The 12,834-nt window shown below is 37.1% G+C and overlaps 2 protein-coding genes across 4 annotated transcripts in view; one reads left to right on the top strand and one right to left on the bottom strand.

Moving 5' to 3' along the window:
* Positions 1–12,834, bottom strand: part of vipas39 (VPS33B interacting protein, apical-basolateral polarity regulator, spe-39 homolog) — a 219,917-nt gene that overhangs the window by 66,110 nt on the left and 140,973 nt on the right. The window lies entirely within an intron of this gene.
* The window catches only part of kctd1 (potassium channel tetramerization domain containing 1), a 46,022-nt gene that overhangs the window by 29,714 nt on the left and 3,474 nt on the right, over positions 1–12,834 (top strand). For both annotated transcript variants that reach the window (XM_087298104.1, XM_087298103.1), the window contains exons 3-4: positions 6,111–6,255; positions 9,462–9,767. In XM_087298104.1, the coding sequence (XP_087154230.1) occupies positions 6,111–6,255; positions 9,462–9,767 (451 nt within the window). The remainder of the gene's footprint in view (positions 1–6,110; positions 6,256–9,461; positions 9,768–12,834) is intronic.

Raw genomic sequence — 12,834 nt, forward strand, 5'->3', positions numbered from 1 at the left:
CCACTTCACTTCCTCTCTTAATACTGTCCTATCTAATAAAGGCAAAAAGGCCAAAAATAAATCTTTAAAATAAAAATAAAAACAGGGAGGTCAAAAAAACAGAACTCAGGTATCATAAAGGGCATCAAATAATGCAAAAACAAAACGATGATCAAAGTAACAAAGTAACAAAACAATCATCAAAACATAACTAGAAAAACTAAAAACAGGATGCAGGTACTGACAAACAAAGACTCAGCATCGACTGGTGTGTGCAATGTGTGTGAATAGTCCAAACAATTCATGATGACGGTATTCAGCTGTGTGTGATTGATGGTGAATATTGACTGGTGTGTGCAACGTCATTCTGGGATATGTAGTTCCTGAATGACGTGAGTGTAGTATGCCAGCGATCCTTCAGGAACAGATCGCTGGTTATGGGACATTTGTGGCCTGATTTTGCGTTTGCTTTTCTCAGTACTCATGTCATTATTTGCTTTAATTCCTTTGTTTTAGTGTGAAAGTTTGATTTAATTGTTTTGAACAAGATAAAATAAATAAAATCATTCACAAAGCAAATCTTTAAACAAGCTAAATTTCATCATGGTCAAAATGGACTGGGATGCAACACAAGCTTATTATTTTCCTCACTCCTTTACCAAATATCATTCGTTTATTACTTCAACTTATTTCTTTTTTGACTTCTTTTTACTTGAGACATATATGAGCTTTTGGCATCTTTGACATATTGTGTGGTTAATTCAGCGTTTGTACATTAGCACACGGTGCTCAGCATGATTGAGTACACCTTATTTTGAAAACAAATATTTTTATGCATTTCTCAGTGAATATGGGTAATGTATATTGGTGCATTTGAACAAAACAGATTTATTAAACAGATTTATTTATTAAAATAATATTTTAGTCAGAGAAAATCATTAGAAATGTAAAGATAATACATTTAAATTCATGCAAAATATTGCAACATTTCAACAAAAGTGTATATATTTTTTGCTTCTCTTGATTTTTGCTACTTTTGAAAATTTGATGTAATGTTTTTCCCTAACATATATATTTAGCCTATGAAAACTTGAACCATTATTGTAAGTTATTTTGTTAAACTAGCTCCAGATTTGGCGTCAGTACTGACTAATCTAATGTATATGCTCAAATATAATGTTGTTAATCATCCTATAGGAAACATGAATGAGAGATTTGTGGGGGTGTACTCATATATGCTGAGCACCGTATCATAGCATAGACCCAGCCATTAACTTAAATCATTTTGTTCGTTTTTCTATCATCTCTATTCATCAACATATTTCTTTAATAATATATTGTTTTACATTTTTATACATTTTTTATTTTTATACAATCATTTTTATTAATAGTTATATTACATTAAATAGAATATATATTTATACAACGTTTTAAATTGACTAATATTCTGACATTGTTTGAGAATCTGTTCCATAATTTCACACCACATACAGACATACACACATTTTTTTAAGTTGTCGTTGTTTTCAACCTCCTAAGATTTTGTTCTTCTCTCAGATTATATCCCCCTTGTCACTTTCTATGCATTTCGGAAGTTATTTATTCCTAGCTTCAGACATAAATTGTGCTGTTTTAAATTAAGCCAAATCATTACACTTATGTTTCTTCAATTTTCAAATAAAGAAATCGTACTACTCCACATTTTCTATACTTTTTTCTGTATTGTGCATAAGGATTGTACAAAGCTCAGCATAATTGAGTACACCCCATTTTGAAAATACTCTCAGTGAATATAGGCAATGTATTTTGGTGCATTTAAACAATTTATTAAACAGATATATTTATTACAATTATATATGTTAGTCACCAAACATATTTATAAATCGAAAGATAATGCAATTAAATTCAAGCTAAATATTGCAAAATCAATTACAATTTTAAAATTTTAATATTTCAACTAAATTTTTCAATTTATTTATTTATTTTTGCTTCTCTTGATTTTTCTATCTTTTTTAAAATTTGTGTTTATTTTTCTATAACATATAAATTTGGGTGTACTAGTTTTGACCTGTTATCGTAAGTTATTTTGTTGAGTAAGCTCCAGATTTCAATACTGACTGACCTAATGTATATTCACAAATATAATATTGTATAGCTTTCTATTAAAACTATGAATTTAAAAATTAGATTTGTGAGGGGTGTACTCATATATGCTGGGCACTGTAAATCAGATTTATATTTATTCCCCCAAATTTCATCACAATAACTCATATATGGCAACATAAGTGTGTTTTATTTTACACACACAATTCTTCTTTTTTTTTCTTTTTTTTATAACTAACACTGTAAACACTGGAATAAACATAAATTAAGTTGTCCCAAAAGAACTCACGAATTGTGTAGATTCAGCTCATTTTAAATAAGCAGTTTGTAATAAGTAGCAAATAAATAACAATTGTAATCTTAATAACAAGTACGAATTTGACTCGCAATATCCTAGAAGGAAGGAATATTATTGACACATTAAATATTACCGTACTGACTGGAATATAAAGAGAAAATAATCTAGAGAAGAGGAAAAAAAACAGTGACCTAAAAAAATGCTTTGGCCACAGATATGCTTGTGATACTAATGCCACGTTAAAATACCAAGCATGGCATTATTTTCATAATGGATAAAAATAAAGCAGAGAACCCAAGATATCTCTCACTCAGTTTTTACTGTGGATGTTGATTCATGTCTTGTTGTTTAGAATGATTTGTTTCAGTTGTTTTAAATGGAAGTTGCTCAATCTTGAAGTGCAACCCATGATTTTGAACACTCTAATCACGTGCGTGAATAGGCCTTAGAAAGATTTTGTGATCGTCGATTAGATGTTTCCGAAAACAGCATTGGCGTAAGTGACAGTTGTGGTCCATTCGCCCGCCGGCTGCTTTATCACAGACAGCATCAGTATGACACGGCGCTCATCAGAGAGCCAGGAGGACGCGGGGCGCTGGATGATGGTGACATTTGCGTGGTCAGGAGCGATGAAGATGATGATGATGATGATGATGGCCACCGCCTGCAGTCTCGCCTTTCCTGATGCTGATGCTGATGCAGATGCAGAGGCTACAGTTTAGGCAGACTCTGCTGACCGAAACAACTGTCACAGTCCACTGTTGGACAGTCATAGATTTTACATGAGCATGGAGGGATGATGGCAGATTGTTTTTAATGAATGTTTTTTCTCTCCAGTCAAAATACAGCAAAGTATCGCATACCCACAATAGTGTAATAGTCTGCAAACTAAGAGCTTGTTAATCATTGTGTTAAAGCTCCAACATTAAATTCAAATCAAGATCTAAAACACATCTGTTTAGCTGTGTCTATACTAAATGAACAGATCGCTTTATTGTGTATTTCTTTTCTTTTTCATTCCTTTAAAGCATGTTTTTAACACATTTTAATCTGTTTTCAATCATTTTTGTTCTCTGTTGTTTTTAATTTTCTTATACTTGTTCTTTTTTGTTCTTGTTTTTATAAAGCACTTTGAATTACCATTGTGTATGAAATGTGCTATATACAGTTGAAGTCAGAATTATGAGCCCGACTTTTTTTTTATTTTTAAATATTTTCCAAATGATGTTTAACAGAGCAAGGACATTTTCACAGTATGTCTGATAATGTTTTTTTCTTCTGGAGAAAGTCTTATTTGTTTTATTTTGGCTAGAAGTTAAAATAAAATTTAATAAACATTTTAAGGTCAAAATTATTAGCCCCTTTTATTTTTTTGATAGGCTACAAAACAAACTATTATGTTTATAAATGTGTTGAAAAAAATCATATCTCCGTTAAACAGAAATTGGGGAAAAAATAAACAAGTGGGCTAATAATTCTGACTTCAACTGTAAATAAATGTGCCTTGTCTTGCCTAAAGTCTTAAAAATGATCAAAGTAAATTAGTTTATGCTTAATTGAATGTGAAAACTGTGTTGTCCTCCTTCATTTTCAAAAATCAATATAGACATATTGGCATCTTTAGTTTCATTAAGAATCTTAAATATCCATGGAAACTTTGCATTACATAAAAGGTTAATTAAAGGGTGAGTTCACCCAAAATAAACATTCTGTTATTAATTACTCTCCCTCATGCTGTTTTAAATTTGCGGGGGGAGCCATTTCAGTGACTGACAATTTATAGGAGGGCCGCTTTAACATTCAAGTACAGCAAAAAAAAGTGACACCTGATGTAACTGATGCACTCAGACATTCTTTCCCAGAGTACATGCAGTCAAAGCTCCTTCTTTTTGTTTCTTAATGTACATATTAAAGGGGTAGTTTACATTGCTATGGAAAATTACAATTTAATAACAGGCATAATAATAATTATTATTATTCTGTCCCAATCAATTGTTGCTTAACCAAAAGTTTAACAGGTGGCGCAAGAACAGCAGAAAGAAGATTGGGTAACTTTAGTGACTTTACTGGCAATTGTACTTTTTAGTATTTTTGTTGTTGTTGTTGTTGTAAAACTACAACAAAGAGGGGGAAAATATTTAGTCAAATTTTACTAATGCTCTTTAAAAAAAAAAATGTATATATGAATATAAGGACCCAATATTATCACACCACCATTATAACGTGTAAGCCATGGAAATGTGTTTGTACAACACAATACAGGTGGTGTAAAATTAATTTTAATCAAACGACATTTGAGTTTTTTTAACTTAGGTGTATATATATTTCAACATTTAAATCAGCCGCAGAAATAATCTGCATGTGCGTTACGCTGGACCGCACACTGAGAGAAACAGAAAGTAACCCAAACATATTACAGTACTCTAAATGTCCAGTAGCAGGTGCGTCAAACCACAAGTGGGTATATCCCACTGCACAACAATGATAGGTATTCAAAAATAAATGTTTTGTTGAGCCGAATCTCATTATATTTTAGACGTCAGTTGCGGGCCATAGGGAGGAGGATGGTGGGCCGCAGTTTGAGACCCCTGCCTTAGACCTTTGTTCATCTTCAGAACACAAATTAAGATGAAATCCGAGAGCTCTCTCTGACAATCCATAGACAGCAATGGTCATGAGATGTTCAAACTTTAGAAAAGTAACCAAAAAACTGTCAAAACATTCCAAATGACTTCAGTGGATCAATTGTAATCATACAAAGCTCCAAGAACGCATTTGTGAACAAATAGTTTTTTTAAATGACTTTATCTGCCTTTCTATTCTCTTCCACCTCAGTGCAGGGCACGCATTTGCTGTTTTGTACGCCATATTTTAATTAGAGTATTGACAGCAGTATTATAAATGCAAACCCTGAAGGCATTGGCAAAAAAAAAGAAGCCATTTTTACATTTTTACATGCACAAAGGGTGTTTTTGGTGTTTTTGGAGCTTCATATGGTTACAATTGAACCACTGAAAGTCACCACTGGAAGTATTTGGTTCCTTTTCTGGTATTTGATTTTGGGGCTTTGAACTGTTGCTGTATATGGAGGATGAGAGAACTCAAAATATTTACCTACTTCCAGGGCCATTTATATTGAAGTAGATTTTTTGCTGCACCATTCTGGTGTTTCATAACTTATAGTTTTTACAAGGTGGGTCATTATCCCAAAGCTCAATCCCCAACCTAGAGGACCAGGACATACACACATACATTACAGACAATTTGGCTGACCCAATTAACTGATAGCGAATGTCTTTGGACTTGTGGAGGAAATAGAAACACCTGGAGGAAACCCACACAAACACGGGGAGAACATATAAACTCAACACTGAAATGCCAAGTGACCCAGCCGGGGCTTGAATCAGCAATCTTTTTTGCTGTGAGCGCTACCCACTGCGCCACTGTGCTGCCGAACTCTAAAAATCATAAAAATCTAAAATATTTTAATTTGTGTTGAGAAGCTGTCTCTGGAGATTGTAATGTGCAACTAATAACAAAATTAATATTTTAGGGATCAACTAACCATTTAAAGCAGAAAAGGATTCTTTAGGTCATTAAAATGTTCTAGCCACTAAGATATAAATGTTTTCTGAAACATTGACTGAACGTTTTATTGAAGAACCAGAAATCGCATTGTTGTTGTTTAGTGTCATCTAATTATGTTAATCTCTGTCTGTTTCTCTCTGAGGATTGGCCGTTTGTTTGATGGCACGGAGCCCATAGTATTGGACAGCCTAAAGCAGCATTATTTTATAGATCGGGATGGACACATGTTTCGCTACATATTAAACTTCCTCAGGACCTCAAAACTGCTCATCCCAGATGACTTTAAGGTAATGTTGATCTACCTTTACATCACTGTGTGTGCATACTTATATTGAAGTTTAGAAAATGAAGAAACATGTATAAATATTATTATTAGAAATATCACAGGCATCACTAGTCTCTCACAGGACATCACTAGTCTCTCACAGGACATCACTAGTCTCTCACAGGACATCACTAGTCTCTCACAGGACATCACTGGTTTCTCACTGGTCATCACTAGTTTCTCACTGACACCACTAGTCTCACATGATCACTAGTCTCTCACAGGTCATCACTAGTCTCTCACAGGACATCACTAGTCTCTCACTGACATCGCTAGTCTCTTACTGACTTCACTAGTCTCTCACTGTCATCACTAGTCTCTCACTGGTCATCATTAGTCTCTCACTGACATCACTAGTCTCTCACTGACATCACTAGTCTCTCACTGATTACTAGTCTAACACAGGACATCACTAGTCTCTCACTGACATCACTAGTCTCTTACTGACTTCACTAGTCTCTTACTGACTTCACTAGTCTCTCACTGACATCACTAGTCTCTCACTGGTCATCACTAGTCTCTCACTGGTCATCACTAGTCTCTCACTGACATCACTAGTCTCTCACTAACATCAATAGTCTCTCACTGACATCACAAATTTCTCACTCACATCACTAGTCTCTCACTGGTCATCACTAGTCTCTCACTAACATCAATAGTCTCTCACTGACATCACAAATTTCTCACTCACATCACTAGTCTCTCACTGACATCACTAGTCTCTCACTGATTACTAGTCTAACACAGGACATCACTAGTCTCTCACTGACATCACTAGTCTCTTACTGACTTCACTAGTCTCTTACTGACTTCACTAGTCTCTCACTGACATCACTAGTCTCTCACTGGTCATCACTAGTCTCTCACTGACATCACTAGTCTCTCACTAACATCAATAGTCTCTCACTGACATCACAAATTTCTCACTCACATCACTAGTCTCTCACAGGACATCACTAGTCTCTCACAAGACATCAGTAGTCCCTCCTTGATCACTAGTCTCTCACAGCAGATCACTAGTCTCTCACAGCACATCACTAGTCTCTCACTCACATCACTAATCTCTCTCTCACATCACTAGTCTCTCACAGGTCATTACTAGTGTCTCACTGACATCACTAGTCTCTCAATACCATCACTACTCTCTTACAGGACATTAATAGTCTCCTACTCACATTATTGGTCTCTCACAGGACATCACTAGTCTCTCACTGATTACTAGTCTAACACAGGACATCACTAGTCTCTCACTGACATCGCTAGTCTCTTACTGACTTCACTAGTCTCTCACTGACATCACTAGTCTCTTACTGGTTATCACTAGTCTCTCACTGACTTCACTAGTCTCTTACTCACATCACTAGTCTCTCACTGGTCATCACTAGTCTCTCACTGACATCACTAGTCTCTCACTGGTCATCACTAGTCTCTCACTGACATCACTAGTCTCTCACTCACATCACTAGTCTCTCACTGACATCACTAGTCTCACAGATCACTAGTCTCTCACAGGACATCACTAGTCTCTCACAGGACATCAGTAGTCACTCCTTGATCACTAGTCTCTCACAGCACATCACTAGTCTCTCACTCACATCACTAATCTCTCACTCACATCACTAGTCTCTCACTCACATCACTAGTCTCTCACAGCACATCACTAGTCTTCCACAGGACATCACTAGTCTCTCACAGCACATCACTAGTCTCTCACTCACATCACTAGTCTATCACAGGACATCACTAGTCTCTCACTGATCACTAGTCTAACACAGAACATCACTAGTCTTTCACTGACATCACTAGTCATTCACTAATCACTAGTCTCTTACTGACATCACTAGTCTCTCGCTGGTCATCACTAGTCTCACTGGTCATCACTAGTCTCTCTCAGGACATCAATAATCTCTCACTGACATCACAAATTTCTCACTGACTTCACTAGTCTCTCGCTGACATCACTAGTCTCTCTCAGGACATTACTAGACTCTCACTGACATCACTAGTCTCTCACTGATTACTGGTCTCTCACTGGACATCACTAGTCTCTCACAGGACATCACTAGTCTCTCACAGGACATCACTAGTCTCTCACTGATCACTAGTCTCTCACAGCACATCACTAGTCTCTCACTCACATTACTAGTCTCTCACTGATTACTAGTCTCCAACAGGACATCAATAGTCTCTCACTCACATCACTAGTCTCTCACTGATCAGTAGTCTCTCACAGGACATCACTACTCTCTCACTGATCACTAGTCTCTCAATAATCATGATTCTCTCACTCACATCACTAGTCTCAACAGGACATCACTGGTCTCTCACTCACATCTCTAGTCTCTCACAGGACATCACTAATCTTTCACAGGACATCACTAGTTTCTCACAGGGCATCACTGGTCTTTTACTCACATTCCTAATCTCTCACAGGACATCACTAGTCTCTCACAGGACATCACTGGTCTCTCACTCACATCACTAGTCTCTCACTGATCACGCGTCTTTCACAGGACACAACTAGTCTCTCACTGACATCACTAGTCTCTTGATCACGAAGGAAGCCTACATGGACATACTCAGGGGTCACCAATCTTGGCGGTGGAAAGCCAGTGTCCCTGCAGAGTTTAGCTCAAACTTGCTTTAACACACTTGCCTGGAAATATCATTTATACCTTGTAAGACCTGGATTAGCTTGTTCAGGTGTGTTTGATTAGGGTTGGAGCTAAACTCTGCAGGGCACCTGCCGTCTAGGAACAAGTTCGGTGACTCTTGGTTTAGGGCATTCCATTTTAACACATTCAGATGTTTTACCAGCAGGACACGTGTATAACATAATCAATAGACAAACTCTGCTCTATTGCTGAAAGTCTCTACATCTCTTTGTCCTTGATCATACTGTCAGAGGGTTTCAGTCACTTCAGAATGGCTTTCCATCTTACAAAATCAATGAAAAACAGTTTGCCTGCCTGGTAAATAGGATTAGTTAGACAATTAAGCACAATTAGCACCAGATTGAAAGGAAAACTCGGTATTAGACCAAATATCTCTTTTAAGTTTTTTTTACGCTGTGACAAGTAACTCATGAAATATGCTTAAAAATTGCTGCTAGGAGCATCTAAAATAGGAAATTGCAGCTTGTTGTGTAATTGTGATTTGTATATTCAGGATTACTCTCTGCTGTACGAGGAGGCCCGATATTTCCAGCTTCAGCCACTGCAGGTGGAGTTGGAGCGCTGGCGTTCGGAGCAGGACTCCAGGTTCACGTCCCGCATGTGTGAGTGTGTGGTGGTCCGCGTGGCCCCTGAGCTGGGAGAGAGGATAACGCTGAGTGGAGATAAAGCCCTTATCGAGGACATCTTTCCCGAGATTGGAGACGTCATGTGCAACTCAGTCAACGCCGGCTGGAACCATGACTCCACTCACGTCATTCGCTTCCCTCTGAACGGGTACTGCCATCTCAACTCTGTACAGGTACAGGATGCCTCACACACCTCACACACCTGCCTGTGCCAATATTCATTCATTACCCTCATTCACCTGTTTATTCTGTTCATTTGTTATTTTAGACATTTTTCTATGAATTTAATCAATCAATTGGAAAATTTCTTTAATTTATTATTAATTTATCTTATTATTTATATAACTTTTATCTATTCAGTTTTTTATTAATTTAGTAAAATATTTGATTATTCTTCATTTATCTGTTTATTGATTCTGTTCGTTTTTTTAATTCGTCCATTCATATTTTCATAATTCAATCTTTCATTGATCACAATTTTTTCTGCTTAAGGACTTATGAGCAAATTTAACTAAGCATAATGATACAACTGTTCTGATATTATGATAAACAAACAAATCATTATCAGAAGAATCAAATACTTTAAATAAAATAAGTTAGCCATGATATTTGAGAAAGAAAATGTGTGTATATACAGTAAATACACTCACCGGCCACTTTATTAGGTACACCTTACTATTATCGGGTTGGACCCCCTTTTACATTCTGAGCTGCCTTAATCCTTTGTGGAATATAAATTCAACAAGTTACTGGAAATATTCCTCAAAGATTTTGGTCCATTTTGACATGATAGCATCCTGCTGTTGCTGCAGATTTGTCGGCTGCACATCTATGATGCGAATCTCCCATTCCACCACATCCCAAAGGTGCTCTACTGAATTGAGCTCTGGTCCCTGTGGGAGCCTTTGAGTACAGTGAACTCATAGTCATGTTCAAGAAACCAGTTTCAGAATATATGTGTAGTCATCAGAAGCTGGGTACAGTGTGATCGTAAAGGGATGGACGTGGTCAGCAACAATACTCTGGTAGGTCGGCATTGACAAAGTGTGCCAAGAAAATATCCCCCACACCATTACACCACCAGCAGCCTGAACCATTAATACAAGGCAAGATGGATCCATGCTTTCATGTAGTTTGTTAGTTAAATTTGGTGAGCCTGTGCGAATTGTAGTCTTAGTTTCTTCTCTTTGCTGACAGGATTAGCACCCGGTGTGGTCGTCTGCTGCTGTAGTCCATCCGCCTCAAGGTTCATCCTGTTGTGCGTTCAAAGATGCTCCTCTGCATACCTCAGTTGTAACGAGTGGTGATTTGAGTTACTGTTGCCTTTCTATCAGCTCGAACCAGTCTGGCCATTCTCCTCTGACCTCTGGCATCAGCAAGGCATTTGCGCCCACAAAACTGCCACTCACTGGATATTTTCTCTTTTTTGGACCATTCTCCGTAACCCCTAGGGATGGTTGTGCATGAAAATCCCAGTAGATCAGCAGTTTCCTGAAATACTCAGTCCAGCCTGCCTGGCACCAGCAACCATGCCACGTTCATGTCACTTAAATCACCTTTTTTCCCCATTCCGATGCTCGGTTTGAACTGCAGCAGATCGTCTTGACCATTTCTTCATGCCTAAATGCATAGGGAAGATATAATACCACATATAATTTACCATATTTAACCACTTTAAAAGAAATCTGCAAGTCTTCTTAAATGACACCATCACTAGCCGTCAGCTCATTTAACATTACAAACTACAAACACTGGCCTATGATTCATGTAAGGAATAAATGTACAATATAAACTCAGATTTTCCTATAGTGTGTGTGTGTGTGTGTGTGTGTGTGTGTGTGTGTGTGTGTGTGTGTGTGTGTGTGCGCGTGTGTGTGTGTGTCTAGAGGCTGTCTAATCCTGTTTGCTTATTAAATCTTTTGGCCCCTGGCACTTGCCGTCACACTAATGGAAGCAGGAGATTGAGAAAAGTAGCGGCAGAAGACAGGGAGGAAAAATGAGAGAAAAAGAGGGTTGAAGGACAAAAGCATGACGGAAAGTCACACTGAGCAGACGGACAGAAATTTTGACCTGTAAAGTAGAGGTTTTGGGTGAAAGGCAAAGACGGAGAAAGAGGCTGTAAACTGTAGGAGATTAAAGGGGAATTTGGTGGTGCTGGAGAGAAGGGAAAGGCACGTCCTGGAGGCGAACTAATGCAATGTGATCTCACAGCACTGAGAAGCAGATATCTGCATCCAGACTGAGACAAAAAGACAGACAAACAGAAAGAGGGAACACGCAAGTGGTTTATGTGTCTTGTTTAATTCAGTCGAGAGAGCTGCTGGACAGATGGTTTATAACACTTGGGCTGTGTTGTTTTTCTAACTGATTCTGAGGCAGGGGTGTTCAGTTAAAGGGATACTTCACCCAAAAATGAACTCTTGTGATGGCTTATTTATGTCCATCTAAGCTCACAGTTCTTTGAGGAACACCAAAGCAGATTTATGATCAAACTTCTCAATATTTTTAAATTGTTTTTGGGGTTTTTTGATTATTTTTACTTGAATTCAGTGATCATATATAGTAATCAAATCCTTATGTGCTTCTCAATTCAATCTATATTGATTTAGGCCAGTCTCAAAAGTACAATGAAATTTGGGTGCATTACGCACATATAGAGAATCTCATATTTCCTTTCCTCACATCTCGAATGTTAAACAATAAATTGATAAATTTAAAATCTATAGATTGTTTTAATCATGGGGTTCTGGTGACGCACAAAAGTTAGCTAAAAAACTGAATGGAAGACATAGGGGAAAGACCGTATTTTTGTGATTTATACCATATTCTCAAGGTGATATAAATAGAAAATAACCACATATGTTAGGCATGATCCTTACATTATGAAAAGGGCCGAGTTATCTACTCAGCTAAAATATATTTGTCTGTCATTGAGGCGATATATACTGTATAAGCTATTTTGTTACATGAAAAAATGCTATAGTACAGTGGTTCTCAAACTGTGGTACATGTACCACTAGTGGTACGCAGGCTTCCTTCTAGTGGTACGCAGAGGAATGAAATATCTTATGTACATGCTACACACATTTACAAATTTATCAAAAATGATGTATAAAACATGCCATATATGACATATAGCCTATATTTCTGAGATAATCTGCCACATTTTTTTAACTGTGCAGAGTTGTAGCTGCTTTACTGGGCCTACTACGCTACTGTATTTCAATACTGCTCATTATG

The sequence above is a fragment of the Danio rerio genome, chromosome 20, assembly GCF_052040795.2.
Source record: "Danio rerio strain M-AB ecotype USA chromosome 20, GRCz13ab, whole genome shotgun sequence".
NCBI classification, from domain to species: Eukaryota; Metazoa; Chordata; class Actinopteri; order Cypriniformes; family Danionidae; genus Danio; species Danio rerio.